The sequence below is a fragment of the Pezoporus occidentalis genome, unplaced genomic scaffold (assembly GCF_034315485.1).
Source record: "Pezoporus occidentalis ecotype Australia unplaced genomic scaffold, CSIRO_AGI_Poc_V1 ctg52, whole genome shotgun sequence".
Classification (NCBI taxonomy): Eukaryota; Metazoa; Chordata; class Aves; order Psittaciformes; family Psittacidae; genus Pezoporus; species Pezoporus occidentalis.
Window position 1 is genome coordinate 3567486 of NW_026915858.1, and position 19270 is coordinate 3586755.

The window sequence follows — 19270 nt, forward strand, 5'->3', positions numbered from 1 at the left end:
GGATTTGTTACAACAATGCAGGTGAAGCCATGGTGCTCAAAGCAGAGATATTGCCTTACCCCACAGCTGCCTCTTCCCTGAAAGCCTGACTGAGATAAGAAAAGGCAGAAAAGCTGCTCTTCTCTGGATTCTCTGAGAGAGGGAAGAAAAAGGTGCTGGGTAGAGATTGGGGATCTCTGGGGGCCATCTCACACAGGATGCAAGGCTCTCCCTGTTGGAAGCTAGGGTTTGGGGAGATTTATGTGGAAGGGCCTGTCTATCTGATACCACTTGCAGGACTTTGGTAAAGCCAGATCATTGTGTTCTGATTGTGGAGAGAGAAATGTGAGAAAGGGAAGGGGTGGCAGTAGCCAGATACTCATTCATGATAGGGGGTAAGGGGAGAAGAGGGAGTCCCTCTTACTGAAAAAGGGAACCCTCATCTCTGGTTTACAGATCCACTGTGTAGACAAATGCCTGACAATGACTAGGAGAAACAAGAAAATCAGTAGAGAATGGTTATCTGTGAACTGCAGTAAACACAACAATTTTCTGCAGGAAAAAGTGGTTTCTAAAACCACTTTTCAGTATTTACTCTGAAATATCAATTTTGAGGATATTCTCTTTGGAGAAACTTCCTTCATACTGAGCAAGAACCTCCCCCTTGATTTACTATGATTGCAAGCTTCACTATGCATTTTGTGAAAAGAACTTGTGTAGAGAGCAATGTGGAGCAGTATCACCTGGTTTGCTGCTAACAAACTTCAGTACTTTTAAGTTTACCTTCTTAGTTTTCTTCATGGTTTTGTGTTGGATTTTTTTTTTCTTGTATATACTGCTACTTTAGCATAAAAATTACAAAATTTAAAAAATATTTAACAGCTCTGCTTGCCTTGAAAAATAGCCACTGGCACATCAGTTAAACTTCCGGAGCTACAGACAGTGCTGTTTTCTTTGCTACTGTTACGAGTTGCAAGCTACTGACAAATGACTTCTGTGTAGAGATTTACTTGCCACTACTGCTCTAGAGTTGGGTCACAGCCACTGATTTTTGCATCTGGATTTCTGTAATAGGCTGTGTTTTGGTATTTTGCAATTTGGGTTGGGTCACTTTTGAAAGAGGGTAAAGAGCTAGTGTGTGTTCCCAGGAACTTAATAGAGAATCTGGAGTTTTAAAATGCACTTCAATGAAGCTCATATAAGCTTATTGGGTGTAGGTCACGTAGATTTAAGGAACCAAAATTGATGCTAGCTGTTACAGATACTGCCTTCAGAGCCTATAGCCCAAATCCAGCAGGAGACTACTGGCTGTGGTAGAACACACAAGTTTGCAGATTAAAAAGGAAACATGTTTATATAATACATGATGAGAATACATTTTTAAAATGACTCCACCCTTGTATTGTGGCTTAAAGAATAAAATTGTTAGAAATTGGTGACAGCAAAATTACTAGAACCATTTAGTATGCATTCTTTGCCTAATACCATGTAAATAATTTATCTGGTAAATAGACCCTTTGTGGAATGAGGATGTAATTAAATGTGAATGAAACAGTAGCAATTTTTGACCAGTTTCTGGATGTCTGTTTAGGGTAAACTTATGAAGTCACCTGTTTATACTCGGTAATATTTTTGTCCTTCTCCCAAGCCACGACCCTCTTGGCTCACTCTTTGAAGAGGCTGCCCATGCTCCAATGCACCTTTAAAAAGCAGGGCTCTTCCCTCTTCTCTTATGTATAGAAAAGATATGTCCCTTGGAAATGCTTCTGCTCTGCTAAGATGAAGTGTGAAAAAGTGCTGACAGCAGGATGATAAATGTACGCCTTTCCAGAGGGAACAGCCACGTTACAGGGGAACAAAACAGATGAGGTTGTGGTGGTGGTACTCCTGCCACGGCGTTAACTATTGGGGCAGACAGTTTTTTCAGTTAAAAACGTTAACGGGCGCATTAACTGCTGCTGCCCTTTATCCTTGACTTTCAAATTTGTAATTGAGAAGTATATAAAAATGAACTATACAGCTAAATTATTTTATTCTGGCATACTTGCCTTCACAAGGTAAGTCGGAGCGGTCCCTTTTCCACAATGGTTTCTTTTTGCAGTGTGCTTTTGGGTTCTTTTACTTCATCTTTGCATTGTTCAGTGCGAGGAAAGGATAGGCACTGCCGGCTCTTACCATGCCGTACAGGGTTCAACACTGCAGAAACAGGTGCCACCAATCCCCCGTGAGCTACTGCCTGGACGGAGGGAAGTAGGTGCCACTGCGCGGGAGGGCGGGAGGTGCGGCACCGGGCTGCGCCTCAAGTTTACCTCACGGCCAGGTCCCGCTTCCCGCCCTGCGCTGCTAACGGCCGCGTCCGCCGCGCGGGGAGGGGCCCACAACGGCTGTGGCGGCCGTTGGTCGCGCCCGCCCCGCCCGTCAAGGCCGGCAGCGCCATGTGCCGCCGGGCAGCCCCCAGCCCCCACCCCCGCCTGCTGCCGCCCGCCCGCCAGCTGTGAGTGCCCGGCGGCACACCGCCGCTGCACGGGAGGCGGGAGCGGGTAGGGCGGGTCGGGGCGGCCCCGGCGGGCGGGTAGCGGCGCTTCCTTGAGGGGGTTTCTTCGCCGCTGCGACGGCTCTGGTGTGCTGGAAAAGCCGCGGCTGCCTCCGCCCGCCCGGCCGGTCCCGTCGGCTGCCGGTAAACAACGCCTCTCCCGCTACCCGCAGAAGCCATCCCCGGGCTTTGGGTTTCATTGTTGTCGTCTGCGGGGTTGAGAGAGATCGTCCTTGTCCAGACAGCGCGCTTCAACCCCCTGTACCCCTCGCCGCGGGCGCTGAGTGAGTGGGGTCTGCTCCCCTCCCTCCGGCTGTCTGGTGCGACGGCGCCAGGGAGCGGCTGCTGCGCTGCTGGCGGGTTCGCACGGCAGGGGAATAAACCCCTTTCGTGTGCGGGGTGTGAGCGGCTGCACGGCGGAACGAGTGACATCAAACTCGGAAAAGCGACTCGAAAAGCGGCTTTGTCCTGCAGGTAATAGAGTGCCAGGCTTCTGAGGGGCGCTTTCTTTGCTTTATGTGTCATAATTCACTTCAAATACATTTAAACCAGGATTTAAGTGGAATAATCAAACTTTACCGTATATTTGTTTTCAAGATCATAGCTATCTTTTAAAGTTAGCTGAAGAGGTAAAATAAAAGGTAGGAATCACTTTTCTGTGTCTGGTGGTTTGCTGGACTGTACATGCACATAACCTGTATGCTGATGATAAATATATTGCATAAAAAGAATTGTCCTTGTGAAATGTCATGTTGGTTCAGCCATTGTTTCCTTAGATTTTTAAATGTTGAAAAACGAGATGATATTTTTGGATAAAAGATTTGAGCATGGTGACAAGACTTTTTGGAAACTTGACAGTTGGACTGGGTTGTACCTGTGTTAGGTGAAAATTGAAGCTGGGCAGTTTGCAGTTATGTGGTCAGTTATTTTTGAAGTCACCATATTTATGACATGAAAATTATATTCTTATGGTCAGCAACAGACAAATAGTCTTTCCTTTAATCATTTCTGCTTGTACTACTAAGCGTATTCTTAGCGGATGGAGTATCAAATTGTAGTAATTCTCTATTACTTCTTCATGCAACCATGGGATAGAGAAAGCAAAAGGGTTCCTTAGGCTCCCTCTGTGTTTACAGAGCTACATCAAGTGCAGTAAATCTTGCAGCAAGAACTGAGATAGCAGGGGTAGTTCTTCCTATCCCCTTCATGCCTTGCAGGTGAAAGGGGAATGACCTGTGTCATGTGGACAGTGATGCTAGCACAGATAGCTACCGGTTTTAATGCAGGGGTATTTATTAAGTTTCTCTTACCTAAATAGCAAATGTAGAACTCTCTTTCCTCATTTGCCCCCCCTTTTTTTTCCCTCTTTTTTTTTCTCCCTTCTCCCCCTTTTCTCCCGTCTTCCCACCCTTTTTCCCTCCTCTTTTTTTTTTAATTTATTTTCTTAAGTATATTTTTTTTTTTCCTTTGATATGCCAGTTTGGCATCTGTGATGTTTTGCTGTCTATATTCTTAGTGTGTTTGCAAGTGGATGATGAAATGTGCAATTTAGAATGTGATTTGTAGGTCATTATTCAGGGATGGTTCCCACTGAGTCCCTGGGACTTAGTTGGATGATTATGTTAACTCTTCTGTTGTGCTGCATGGTCCAAGAAGTGCAGAGCTTGTGTGGAAGGTGTTCTTCAGAGTTGTGAACCCCAGGTTCTCTAGTCTAATAATTTAAGGTCCATTACTTTAGATTGCTGAAAGAAAACAAAATCAATTGGGATTAGGACTTTTTAGATTGAATTCTACAGGTCACTTTTTTGGTATGGTGTTTTAAGGTTGTACTTGAAGTGGAGGGGGGAAAATTGTAGGGCAGCTTTTCAAATCTGTATTGAAAGGCTTGAAAATTAGATTTTTTTCTTCTGTGTTACTCAAGTTTTCAGACTTTTTCTGCATTTTATTAACAAGTATTTATGAAGTTTGGTAAATGTAGGTTGCACTCCTTACCTTTATGTAAAATCAAGCTTTACTTGCAAATACTGTGCAACTCCTGGCTTATAAGATAGATTTGCCGTTGAAGTGCTGTTGGGTACAATCTAAGCTGTTCTAAAAACAAATAAAGAAAAGTTGCTCCTCACGAGCATTTTTATGAGCCCTGGAGATTAAGATCTTTGGCACAAATGAGTGAACTGCACCCAGAAAAATGATGAAGTTTGTGTGAGTTCAAAAACCCCAAACCCCAGAAAATTTAGGTGGCTGGGCGGCTGTCACTGCGCAGCTTTCAGGAGGGATGCTTTAGGAAACACTGACTAGCATGGTGTGCCAGTCAGCAGAAACTACTTGGCTGAAGAAGGCCATGTAGCTGCTGTCACTGTTCTTTGTTAATGTGATCAGCATTCCCCTTAAAGAAAAGAATCACGGAGACTAAATTAATATGCTTAGTGCACTGCATAGAAATACACTGGACAAATGAGCTCCTATACAATCTAGCTCCACTGGCATACATCAGTAATGTGTAGACCGCACGTAGTCTGATTGCTAACATAGTTACTGTAACTACGGTGATTATCGAGACCTGTGTATGTCTGTATTGATCTAACTTAATAGGGGGCTGCTGGAAAAACAACCAGGAATGAATATTAGCAAACCCAGCTGTGTGATGTCTGGTTCAAGGCTTTTTAGGTAATTTGAAAGATGGGGAGAAGTTACTCTTTTTGAGCATCAAATGGAGCATGACCAGCAAGTCCAGGGGGGTGATTCTTCCCTTCTACTCTCCTCTTGTGAGACCCCACCTAGAGTACTGTGTCCAGCTCTGGAGGCATCAGCATAAGAAGGATGTGAACCTGTTGGAGTAGGTCCAGAGAAGGGCCACAAAGATGATCAGAGGGCTGGAGCATCTCTCCTATGAGGAAAGGCTGAAAGAGGTGGGCTCGTACAGCCTGGAGAAGAGAAGGCTCCTTAGGAGACCTTAGAGCAGCCTTCCAGTACCTAAAAGGGGCCTACAAAAAGTCTGGAGAGGAACTTCTACAAGGCTATGTAGTGACAGGACAAGGGGGAATGGCTTTAAATTGAAAGAGGGAAATTTAGATTAACTATTAGGAAGCAATTCTTTACTGTGAGGGTGGTGAGACACTGGCACAGGCTGTCCAGAGAAACTGTGGCGGCCCCATCCCTGGCAGTGTTCAAGGCGAAGCTGGACAGGGCTTGGAGCAACCTGGTCTAGTTGAAGATGTCCCTGCTTATTGTAGGGGGGGTGAAGTAGATGACCTTATAAGGTCTCTTCCTACCCAAACTTTTCTATGATTCTATGATTTTGAAGGCTTCCCCCCAGATGCACTACAAAGCTAACTGTGTCTTCCCAAGGGTCTAAAGACCTCAAGAACACTTGACTGTTTAAAAAGAGCCATCTTAGGAGGGAGAGTCAGAGCCAGTTTTCAGGCTGCAGCTTCAAAGAAACACAGATATCTCCCATGAGAGGGTGTTTGGAGGAGGCGGCTTTCTCACATTCCAGGGGACGGTCATTCAGGAAGAGTGTAATAGACTCTTGTTATTAAAACTTCTTTTCAGAGCTTTATTTCTAAGTAACTATTATTTCATTAAAGAATATTAGGCTTAAGAAAGAATATCATAGGCCCTAAGGAGAGCAGAACTAGATCTCAGCCAAAGCTTTGTCTGGAAAGAGGACCAGTTCATCACAGCCTGTTTTGAAAGTGAGTACAATTCTCATTGTCAATATCACTTTGTATTTAATAGAGTCTTGAGTGACGCTGTGCAATACGTACTGTATTTGCAGAGAGTAAGAGAAGGCAGACGTATGTGTAGCCTCTTAAGAGAAATGTGAAACAGGAGGAATCCATCTTACAAAGTTCTGGAACCAGAACAGTCAGTATGAAAAAAAGACATTAGATACTTAAATGGATGCTAAGTGCTTCCAGAAATATGGTAGTTAAATATTTAAGTGTGTGTGAAGGCTGGGGTAAGAGCAGGATTTGGAACAGAGCAAGTGTTTGTGCTTCAGAGGATAAACAAGCCTCTTACTTGGGATAAGTGGAAATTTTCTCCAGTGGCTGAAACACCTAGTGCCAGACTGTTTTTTTGAAGTTCTCTTTACGAAGCCTCCTATTCTGATTGTTTTCTGATATCATGAAGTAGTTTACCAGACAAGATACATATTTTCTTTTTTAACTTTTTCCCCATTTGCCATTTCAGAAGATAGATAAGGACATACTGTGTGGCACTGTTTTCAAAATGGGGTTTGGATTTTTTTTAAAGCATTTTTGTGCCTGATAGTCTTTTCAAAATTGCATTATGGTCTTACCTCAATCTGGTATTCAGTAGATACTTAAAAACTAGCTGTAAGTACTAGAAGCAGTGTTTTCACCTACTTCAATGCAGCCAGCAGCAGTTCAAATTGTCTGGCTCTAATGTTTATAACTTTCATGGTTTGATTGAAGGAATTGCCAGAAAAGCTTGGGAGGTTGGAATTCTCTGGACTTCTCATGGAAACTTCTTTGGGTTTCTTAATTCAGTTTAATTTAAAAGTATCGTTCAAAATTAAATTTCTAAATTGCATCTGATCTCTTGAGCTGTGGCAAATGTAGAAATCGGTGACATCATTGAGTTTTGCCTTTTTGGCTCTGTGGTCATTAGTAGTCTAGCCATGGAGATGGTAACAAAGTTGGAATTATTCATACTTGGGGGGGGGGGGGGGTGTCATTTTGTAAATAAAGATAAAATGTGGTTTTCTTATTTTTATGGGTAAGTTGAGACTTAAATCTAGGGGTTGAGTCAAATAAAAAGTCCAGAGATGAGCTGTAATTCAGAACCTCCGGTTCTTGTGAATGTCTCATATCTTTTCCACTTGTCCACTGCAAGTCAAAACACATCTGAAAATTGTTTGGAGGCTGTTATTTGGTTGTGGGGTTTTGTACCATACATGGCATTTTATGCAAAGCCAGTTCCTCCACATGTGTTTAATCCTGTGCCTTGTGAGGAATATGAGTTAAAAGATTGTAAACAAAGATCAAGTCAAAAAACAAAGCTGTGTTCTGACATTTTAGTTTGTCATAGTGCATGCAAGGGGGAAACTTGTGTTCCATTCAATGATACACATGTACAGAAAACCTGTTCTTTGTCTTTGCATATATTGAAGCTCTTGTTTTATTTGGCACAATTAATACATCTTAAAGTAAGTTTTCCCCTGTCTAGACCTATACAAGTGCTGAAGAAGATTGTTTTGCTTCTTCAAATGGAGCATGACTCATCATCATATTTGTATTCTACTATCCTATTTTACAGGACAATCTACCATTTTTAGAAACAGCCATCTTTGTCTTGTCTTTGGACATCTGTGTTTAATGAAGTCAAAGCAGTTAAAAAGCTATTTCTTCATTATTTTTGTGCTCTTGATTGCGTACTTCTGTTGATTCTGACATGCTTAACACATTGTGTATACTTCTTTCTTTTTTGTTTTTTTTTGACACAAGCATTTCCTGTATCCTACTTAATTTCCTGTTTGTATCTTAAACCCAGTGACTGGACCAGGTAAGCTGTTGAGGTTCAGGAAGGGAAACTTGTGTAGCTCTAGGTGTTCATTTCTTGTCCAGAAATAAGCTGGAAGTACTCATTTTGAAAGATCCAAGCCTAAAACTTTTGGCAGCAATACAAAATGCCTCCTTTTGTGTGCTTTCCCTTGCATCCCATCTGCTTCTCACACCCCATGTCCTTTGCATTGCCTAGTTTTGTACTGGTTTCTAACACTTGGTGCCAGGCTAGTCTTCCTTCAGGTGGCATTTGTGGCATACTATATATACAGGACCATAGGCGAGTGTTTTGGCTGATTGAAACCTCAACATCTCATCTTACTAGGTAGTATAACTGGTCCAGGACCTTTCTAGATCATCTCTATCTATCCTTTTTTTCCACATGGACTTAACTTCCAGTGACTTCAAAACAGTAACTGTTATTTATGCTGTTCTAGTCCTGAGTATTAGTGTCAGCAGGAGGTCTCCTAACATGCAGACCACCTAGGGCATATGTAAGTTGATCTGCCCTCAAGCCCTCAGGGAGTAGCAATGCTACTCGACAGAGAAGCAATGCTTCCCAGCAGCTGCAGATGTCTTGAAAAATAATGCATTCCTGTACTGTATAGTATAATGTACTGGGTTTCAGTCATCTTTAGACTTCACTGGGGATGTATAAGCAAAAAGTTGGAAAACACCATTCTTCTTAATCTCTCTTTCTGATGCTTGGTGAGAGCAGTGTGACATTCATTTCCATTGTGCATGTTTCTGAACTAGTTTTCATGTTACTAGGTGTACCTGGGTTATGAGGCCAAACTGTGTAACGGCTGCAAGGTCTGTTTGTGAACAGCTGTTCTGTGTTGGCAACCTGACCCAGGGCAAACATTTCTCAACTGAAACAATGGCCATGCAGTCTGCATCTGTATGTTGTTTGCAGTATTCAGTTTGAATACTGGCAGGGGAAGATGAAAATATATAATGCAATAAGGTGCTATTTAACAAGAGAACAGAAATAAATGGTGTCTGGTTTGTATTTGTGACCTACAGCCTGGTAGTATCACAGCGTAGTAGGTGAGGGTTGATTAGATTTCACATAACTATCTTCTTGGTGATTGCTATATTTGCTACCTCTACTTTTAAATTGCTTCAACTTTTTGTTTCTTCTAGGAAAAACAAAATGAAGGAACTGGTGTCAAACAGTACAACCAGTATATCTCAAGCCAGGAAAGCTGTGGAGCAACTAAAAATGGAAGCATACATGGATAGGATGAAGGTAAACTTAGACTTATCATTGACGTTCTGCATTTACTCACTAGTTTGTGCTACAGCTTCCCTTTAATATCGCAGAAGGACTCAATCATATGAAATTAAAAATCTGTGTTGAACTATAAACCAATATTCAATACTGTGAATTAGTTACATACTAATTGCTTGCTTCTCACAAAGTGATTTCCAGGGCCCGGCTTCTAGTCTGCTTCTGTATGAGTGCTTTTTACATCTGTCAAAAATGATATTGTGAAATATTTAAGATCAGTTGGCAAGCACAGGTGCTTGTCTTTGTCATCTGTGGCTGAATGCTAGTGTTTCAGGTTTCTTAGTTCTTCTTTAAGAACTGGAGTAATTCTTTAAGCTATTGCAGTATTTTTTAATAATGAGACAACCTGAATTGCTGTGCTTTGTTTGATTCAGCAAAGCTGCCATTGCACAAAAAATATGTATGATTGCAATGTTCAATTATGATTCTTCACACTGTTGTGTGAAGATTTGATTTTATCATGCCTCTAAATGTATGCGGATTAAATATTGTAACTAAAGGCGCTATTAAACAGAGGTTCTCAACATTTTTAATCTGAAAAGCCTGTGAATTATTCTTGCCTATCATTCTGCTTTCCACTAGCCTAAAGTTTTGTGAATAAATCAAGCACCTAAAACCTAAGTATGTCATGGAAAGTTTTAAGAGTGCAACACTCATCTCTTTCGTGTGCTTCCACTATCTCTGAAAATGGGGAATAATTATTTGTATGAAAAGTCCTCACAAGTAAGAAGAGTTTAGAGATGGAAAGACTACAGAAGAATGAATGCATATAAGTAATCAGGTTTTCTGCAGATAACTGAGTTGTTACAAACTGTAACTGTTTTCAACTGAGGTTACAAACTGAAGACAGCTTAGAAATATTGGACATTAAATTCTTCATGTACTCTTAACTCATGTCCATCCATCCTGTGTGCTGAAATTCTGCATGCAGTCAGCATGAAGGCGATGGTATGTGATTATTATTTTAAAATAGTATCAGATCATAAACTCATTCATTAGAAATATTGTATTTATAATTCAGAAATATTAGTGCAGTTCACATTAGCAGTCATCTTGCTTATATGAAAATAGACATTTTGGTTGCTCCATTTTGTTGCAGTTTTTAGCAATGTCTTGTAAGTCCATTGAATTTGCAGATCTGTAGTTTCTGTCTTGTATAGTGTCTCGACAAATTGATCGTGTAATAGATACCTGTTCACAGGGACAGATATTTCTGTTTCCTTCAATAAGGGAAGGTCTGCCTTTTCAGTGTTCAGTGGGGTTAGTCCCCTGATTCAGGTCACATGCAGCTGCACAATTGACAAGAAGGAATAGGTGTGGGTGAGTGCCAGAGGAAAGGGTTGTGAAAATATGGCTCAGTTTATTGGAACTTGAAACTGATGATATTTAGTAGATTGTCTTAAACTTGCTTTTATCTAATCAGGAGTAACTTTCACATAGCACGTCATTAGCTCAGTTATGCAGATAGCTTCATTAGTTACATGTAACTGCATATGTAAGAAAGACACAGGTTATTCTTACAGGTAGTTTAATTAAAAAGCCACAATTATTAGCAAGTGTGGTAGACCTAAAAACCAGATATGTTGAAAGTACAATTGGTTCACCTTTCAATACAGCATGGGTCCAAAAAGGTACTAAAGAAAATATGATGAGTTTCAGTATTCTGAGAGTGCCTATACTGTCATAAACAAAGTACAATTTGCAGAATGTTTATGTCTTGTGTCCTAGAATTTCTTTGAACAAGTATATGAGGGTTTGTAACAAGGGGTTGGTTGGCTTTTTATTCCCTCAAGATCTGTTTTTCTTTTTTGATCTTGAAACAGTTAAGTGTGTGTTTCAGTACAGCCAAATTTTACCAGGAGACTTTCCAGTAGGTTCAACAGGAGATTTTCAGTTCTTGGATCATAACTGTAAAGTGAGAGAAACAAACATTAATTCCTTTTTTTCTGCTGTCATGCATCTGCTTAAACTAGTTAGACATATAACAAAAGATCAGTGTTTTCCAAATAATATAATTAAACACTGTTTTGCAAGTAGCTGTGGCTAAGTGGTTATTCCCATAATAGACAAGACCACATTGTTAGCATTAAAAAGGTGCCTGTATTATCAACTGGGGAAATCAGAAGTTCCAGCTTAATTTTTTGCTACACAGGCACTTTGTTTTCCATGCACAGTAGCTGCTGTAACCAGCAAGAATTGGGTCTGCTCAATTAAAATCTTGTAGTTACAAGTATGATTATAGTTGCCCATTCATTCCCCACTGTGTTCTGGATTTTGCATCTGATTTAAAAATTAAGTCCTATAACAAGTCAGAGCAGCAAGCAGTGCAGTGTTTTGAGGTTCCACAAAGATAGCTTTCTGTTGAGGTGTGAAAGAAACAATTTAAAAGGGGAGAGTGAAGTTACTGATGTATTGATTGGTAGCTGGAAGGTGTATTACTGTGGTGAGTTTTTGAACCTAAGAAACTCAGAACGACTGTAAATTAAACCTGCCTTACTTCACTGCAGGAATGGATAGAATTATAATGGAAAGGTAAGTAGAAAGCAGGAGGTGCAAATTCCAAGCTAGGAAATACCAAATGAAATTGAACAGTGGCCTCATGACTAGTAGGATAATGTTAGTAGTAAAGTTGAGAAAGCAAAGATAATATTGGTGTGTTATTAGAGTTGTCCCCAGAATAAAGCACTATTTGATCTTCTCTTTGCAAGCAGAAAAGCAAGAAGGAGTGCTCTGACATTTAAGAATCTTGGTATATCAGTTATTATTCCATTTTCTTTTTTCTTAAGAAGGTAGAAAATATTCCTAGCTGGTTCTGAATAGTGTTGGGAGATAAGCAATAGAATTGCCAGTAAATTGTGTGTGAATCTCTTTGTTTTAGATGTAAAGGATAAGCAGAGTGGGTGTTATAGCAAGAACGGTAATTAGTCACAATCCATGACAAGACAGATGACATCGTAATTGCAGCATTTTGCCCTGTCATGGAAGCTTATAATTATTAGTGCAGCTAACAGGATTATGTTCTAACTTCAGCTGTTTTTATCACCTCTGTTATTCTGAACTATAATGGTAAAATTCCACAGTCCTCCTGAGACTAATTCTTTGAAGCATCAGGCTTGAGTGTTGTGTTGTGGGGTGTTTTTTTTCTTTTGGCAATTTGACAACCAGATGTATTTTTCACTACACAGAATAAAAATAATAGTATAAAATGTGAGGTCGGTGTGATACTGATATACTCCATCTCCTCTGCCTATGTACTTTAACAGATTAAAAAAAAATTAAATGTTAGCTTTCTGTAAGAATTCATCAATCAAACTGGAGTCTGATTTTTTTTTATTCAGCCACTTCTGCTATATATATAAATTACTTTGAATCTGCAGACCAAGCTGTATTGCATAAGAGAGCTGAAATGATAAGTGTGCTAGCTTCATTGGAATATTCAAATACATGTGTTTATTTTAATTCATAATAAAATCTATTCTGAAACTGTGCAGCAGCATTCAGCTACAAATAACCCTGAAGGTGAAGTAAAAGCTGTGATAGAGTGGCCTTCATGTAACTTCCTTCATGACACAAATAGGATGATCAGCACATTATTTTGTACAGTAACAAGCTACTGTGTTTGCTGTGAGGCAACCTTTGCATGCTGACATACGCTAACGCAGCCGTCTCTGCTGTAGCCCTAATGTGATGCTCAATGCAGAGGTCTTCCGCCACTCTTGTTTGAAATAATAACACTGAGCAGGAAACTTGCTGGAGGCAACATTGTGTTTACGTTTGTTTTTTTTTTTTGGCCACAGTTCTGACTTCGCTAACCGTGCTCACAGCCACCCGAACCAATGTTTTCATTGCTCCTGGAATGTGGTCAGCTAACTTAACTCTCCATAGTGAGTGGTCATTATTCCACTGTGCAAACCCGAGCTACTCCACTTTTAGTGAAGAAATGCTTAACTGCTGTAATCCCAATGGGAGGATTTCTCCTCCCAAAGCCTTTTATTTTTTCTTAAAGGATGAAAATACAAGACCTCGTACAGGTTTAGTTTGCGGCAATATGCCAAAATGTGATCACGTTCCTCAGTTCCTTCTTGCAGGTTTGTTTTCTACTAAATAATACTATTTAGTAATACTATTTATCAAAGCAAACTAATTTATGATTTAAACACTGTCATATTGAAGAAGCTGCTTGCTCTGCTTCGTGGCTATCCTACCAGCATTAGAGGACAAGTTAGACAAAATATAATGCTGTGCTTTTGCTAGTGAAAATCCTTTTTATTGTTATATGATGTCAAAGCACAGTAATCTGTAGAGAAACAGAAAATGATACTATTGGGTTTATCTCTTTGAAGACTGATGATTGAAATTGTACATCTCTTCCATCAAATGAAAAGCAATATGCTCAGGCTGTTGTTGCTTACCCATACATGGGACAAAAAAGGTAGTTATAGGAAGGCTGGTCTGTTGAAGTCCAGTTTTGGTTCTCTGTTCCTATAGGGGTCAGTCTACTTAAAAAGATTGTTGGTTTAGTGCATAAAAGAACTATATATTAGCTTGTTAATCAAAGATGAAATGTGCTGGGCATCTTAATGACCCCTGTCTCTGGGACTCAGAGAATTAAACTAGCTGTACATTAGGTTTTATGTCACCAGTGTTTTTTATGACATAGCACTGAAAATGTCACAGAACGTTTTTGCGGGCACCTGTGGCTCTGAGCTCAACTTGCTCTGTTTGAATGCAAGAGTTTGGGACCAGCTAATAAATTAATTAGAGCGTAGAACTGCCTTCATTTGAGACGTGCAGCTGTGCTTGCAGGACAATAGAAAAGTGAAGATATGTATGCTAAGAAAATAGGAATGTATAATGGCAATATGAATCGATTGCCATTACTTGGAAATACTTTCCAAAATGTTGTGGTGGTACAGTCCTCCTGGAAACATGCTAACTTCCTCTTCAGTGGATGCATTCTATGCTAGTTTATACCTTGTTGAGGCATAGCATGAATCATTAGCAAAGAAAAGTACATTTTCTGTCTTTTGATTTTTTGGGGGCTTGATAGGAATTTCATAGTCTACATTGTGCCTTTCTTTGGAGAATCTGCTTTTTTAAAAATCACAAGTAAATTTTAATGAAAATTGGGACTACGATAGGATTCATAAGTTTTCTATTTGTTCATTACAGTTCTACCTCTCTATTTTAGACAATGCCCTCACACCTTAAGCCTCATTCTTTTGCCTCTGCTTACCAAGCAGCCTTCAGTAGTCTGAAAATAATTACAATCCTTTTTCTGTACTTCAAAGTCCATAATTTTCCACACGCTTTTGTCTGAACCGCTTCTCTTCTGAGAAGCACTGGTCCTTCTGAATACCTCTGCACATCAGAGCAAATCAGCTCAGTCTTCTGCTTTGCATTGGCCCAGCAATATGTTGTTCACATGTAGCCTGAACTCTTTGTTTCTTACGAGCCAATTTAAAGGCAAACTAATTTTAAGTAACCAAAACACCCTTGCTTCCTCTGCTAGGAAGATCATCTATACTGGGATGCCAAGCATAGGTACTTTATGGGTTTAAGCATTCTACAAAGGCGTGTTTCAGTGGATATTTAAAAAAGAAAAAGTTATTTTGTCCTGGAAGTTAATTTAAATTATGCAAATCCTGACCCAGCACCCTTGACTTCAGATGTCTAATCTTAAGCCTACTACAGGCTGAACTTGCCAAAGCAAGCAGGGTGTGGGGAAGCCAAAGCTAACACACCTGCGAGAAAAATACCAGAAACCTGATTTGTTTTTCCTTTTCACTAGAGTTGTGTGAATGTGCTGACCTTGGGAGAAGCTGTCACAGTGCTCAGAGGAAAGACTTTGTAAAGACTTCCTGTCTCATTTTCTCAACTGTCATAATATTGAAAACACAATAATTAAAGCAAAGAGATACAGGGAGTTGTAAATATTTTGCTGACTCAGCAGAGCAAAAATGTTTCATATATATATATTAAATTCTTGAAAAAATGAGTCACAGTGGCCTAATGTCACCAATATTAGGCCACAAAGCTGCAAAGGTTACAAGGTTTCAGCTACAGCTGAAATGGTTTAATATTTCATTTTTCATTTTGTGGAAATTGTCTTGTATGCCAACCCACTGTTACATTTCTGTAGGACTTTTCAGTAATCATTAACCAACCTGCTGAATTTGGAGATGTTAGAAGTATAAAAAGATTAAGGTAACGCTCAAGTTTAATGCTATGATTAAAATAGTACTTATAATAACTTACTAAACAGAAGACATTAGTCTGACTTCATTGAAAAGAGCAATGTTTAGCTTAAATGAGAGCTATGACACATGATGGTCAAGTTTGGCTTCTGATTTCCTCTTTCTTTTTAATCCCATGGTTATGTGCTTAGAGGACTTTTGTTTTGTATCTGGAGGAGCAAAGGGTAGAGAGATTGTTTATAGAAAACCTTACATCCAGTGGCTAGGAATAAGAGCTGAAGCAGGCAACCTCTACAGAAACGTAGCTTGAAGGAGAATCCCTGTTGTTTATGGGCCATTAGCATATACGTGTGTCATGGTTTAACACGTTTCAATGAGTGTATGCTTCTGACCTTCCTTCTGAGGGAGGACAGCTGAACGCAAAGCATATAAATTGATACCATCTAATGTCACTGTTATATAAAATATATGTAAGGATTAGTAAGCCTAGTAAGAGCAAATTCAGAGCTGTGGTCTCTTGTAATTTGAAGGATAAACCGATCTACTTCTATTTTATGATAGCCACTGTTACTGTATGTTATATGAAGAATATTTATGCAATGCGAATTGGTTCAAAATTTTTACAGTAGTTTTCTCTTCTATTAGGTATCCAAGGCTGCAGCAGATTTACTGGCATATTGTGATGCTCATATTGGAGAAGATCCCCTTATTATTCCAGTGCCTGCATCTGAAAATCCCTTCAGGGAGAAGAAACTCTTTTGTACTATCCTCTGAGTGGGTTTTCAATTAAAAATGTCTTCTGCTAAAATTTGGTGTCAGTGTTGCATGCTTTTAGTTTTAGCACTTTTTTCTTCAGATAACAATACTTAGACTATAACAACACTATTTTTAGAGGGTACTGCATTTTATGGTTAAAAAAAAAAATCTGAAGAATTCAAGGTAATCCTTAGCTTTCAGACCAATGGATGACTTGATTTTCAGTTCTTCATATAGATTCCTTTGGTCTTAATGAAAGCATTGAGTACAGTATCGAATTGTAGATGTCTTTGCCAGTCATAGATTTTTCTGAGACCTAAATGAGTCATACCAATTCTTAAGCTATTTTTAACCTTCTTATTTTCTTTGGAAGGTGAATTTAATTCATTTGCCTTTACAGATTTCTATCTAAAATGAGTAGCATGACCTTTCCTCAAGTAGCACTATTTAGGAAAAAATCCCAGTGATTTACGATGTTTGGAATGGTCAGTCTTATACAGTAGGTGGTGTTTATAAATGTTTTCTGAAGACTGTAATAAACTTGAGTACAGAAACAATCTTAGTAAAGGAACATTGTAACTACAAGCAAAATGAAGATGTATAGTTACACACTATCAATAAAACTGTAGAAAAACCTGGCTGCTTGTATTTTGAATTATATTGGTTTAAATTGTTCTGCAGCTCTCAGTGGAGGTAGTAAATCTGCCCTGATCGGTACAGGGAGGGGAATTACGTTTTCTAAGCACCTCTCTACATGCTTTTGCCCACAAGAGCAAGACTTTGTGGGAATGGAGAGTAATGGTAAATTAAAGTTGTTCTAGAATGTGCAGCGAGACCACTGCCATTGACACGTAAGTTTGTATATTTTGTAGCCCCAGGTTAGTAATGAGATAAGTTATCAGGAAGTAATTTATGTAGATTCTGAGAGGGTGTTTTTGGTTTGACTTTGCTTAAAGTGCAGTGAGAGGAAATGAATGGGGTATGGAATATGACTGTTCTGCCTTCTTCAGTAAGTAGAATCAAGTCCAATCAAGGCATCTGATGGAAACAACTGTTACATTATAGACTTTTTTTTTTTTTTTTTTTAATTCTCCTTAAGAAAAGTGAAAGCTCCTTTCTGATCTGATCAGGAGAGTTCTGTCACTGCAGTGCTTCATATGTACAGTGTGTCAATGTACTGGAAATGTCACTCCTTAGAAAAGCTGGTGGAGACAGCCCTACACCTAAGGCAGGAGATGATTTCATTGGAGAAGAGCATTGGTCTGACTGACCCCAAAGTACACATGCCTGCTCTAAGTTGTGTTTAGCAGTTTCCACCAGTATTTGTTGTACTGGTTTGTGCAATGGAAATACAAGAAGTCTGCACTGTACCTGTTTTGTTTTCTTTGCCAATCAACATGAATAATGTGCTGCACCTAGCTGCCAGTCCAGTTACATGAGATGGGTGGTTTTGGACTGTGGTTCTGCAGCCGGACAGCTCACCCACCATGTGTGTCTAACGTGGAACCTCCATGTCAATTCTTGGAGTAGTATTGTGGGATAAATGATATTCCTTCTAACCAATAGGCTTGTGGGTTGTCTTTCATTTAGAGGTTTGGGTTTTAATTTGGCAGCTGAAGACATCAGTAGTCAAGTACACACAGGACTACTTCACAGTGCTCTGAAAAACATTCAAATCTCTTGGACAGGTCCTGGCTTGGTTTAGCCTTGGTTCCTATTTTCAAGTTTTCAGTTTAAGATTCTTATTCCTAACTTTTAATGAGAATATTTCTTAATGTTCAGCTTTTTGCGGGGGCTGGAGAAATAGGCTTTAGCTAACTGAGTAGCGGCTTTATTGACAGTGAAATAAAAATGGCTTTCTGAAAATATTTGTTAAAAAGGAGCAACAAAATGCTTAATAAGGTTCTTCAGGGAATCCTTCCTACACTGTATGCGATTTGGTAAGGGCTCTGATCACCATGGCAACGTTTCCATTTGTCCTTCTGCATGTATGGTTTTAACTGGAACAGCATGGGAGGGGAATATAGGGCATACAGCTTTATTCTCAAAGGCTTTGTAACAACTTGCATTTGTGGCTCATCATTAACATTCCCATCTAAAATAACAAAATTGCCACAGCTTATTACAGTACCTCAAACAGCTTGCTTTCTGTTTCCAATTAGCATTAGCATCGAGCTCCTGAGATTGAAACATTTCACAGTAGTTCTGAGCAGTGCTAGCTACAAGAGCTGCATTTACAAAATTCCTGTATTATTATTCACAAGAGGGGAATGTCATTGGTTTGGACTTAATGTTTTCTCCAAGATTACTCTTCAAGTAGTTGTGAATGTGTTGGACTTCCTATGTTTCTAATAGCCAGTTCCCATGTTTGTGGTTTTTTTCATCAGTTCAAAGCTTTGATCAGGTAAAACATTTTGTATCTGTTAAGATGTTTTTGTGTTTCTAATTTTAAAAAAGGAAACACATAGAATAGCATAACTGCATATTTATTTTACCAGATGTCTATAATGTACATGAAGAGGTTAAACCATGGAAGCTTAGCTCCTTAGTGGAAAACAGGCCAGATTGCTCTACTATCATCAGGCCTTACCTACCAGTTCCTTGAATGAAGATCTGCTGCTGGTGGGGGGGGGCACTCCTGGAAGATCAACAGTTCAAAATAATTGTAACAGCTTTGCACCACATTGAACGTGTGGCTTTATTCAGTAACACCATCAAAATCCTGACTCTCTGAAGAGAATGGTGCCATTTGGGTTTTTTTATGCCATCCTGATCCACAAAAGAACATTAAAATTAATGTCTTCTCCCTCAGTTCCTCCAAACTATAAAATGTCTTTGTCATTATTATATTTTTTGCTGCTTTAACCTTTGAGGTGGTTTAGATTAATCTGCTGTTGATGGTTGAGTTTCGTGCTCAAACATCTTCCCTCAATCTCTACACAATACCTGCGGATTCTTGGACATTTTTCTAAAACTGAATACG

The 19270-nt window shown here is 39.5% G+C and overlaps 1 protein-coding gene across 4 annotated transcripts; it reads left to right on the forward strand.

Annotated features, from left to right (window-relative positions):
- The first annotated feature begins 1922 nt into the window (after positions 1-1922).
- GNG4 (G protein subunit gamma 4) lies at positions 1923-16426 on the forward strand. Of its 4 annotated transcripts, none has more exons than XM_062637421.1 (3): positions 1923-2036; positions 9187-9292; positions 16177-16426. In XM_062637421.1, the coding sequence occupies exons 1-3, from the start codon at positions 1987-1989 to the stop codon at positions 16303-16305; spliced, it is 285 nt and encodes a 94-aa protein (XP_062493405.1). In that variant the 5' UTR covers positions 1923-1986; the 3' UTR covers positions 16306-16426. The 4 variants fall into 4 exon arrangements, with proteins under 4 accessions (XP_062493405.1, XP_062493406.1, XP_062493408.1 ...); XM_062637422.1 differs by lacking the exon at positions 1923-2036 and adding an exon at positions 2501-2656; XM_062637424.1 differs by lacking the exon at positions 1923-2036 and adding an exon at positions 2663-2986.
- The last annotated feature ends 2844 nt before the right edge of the window (positions 16427-19270 follow it).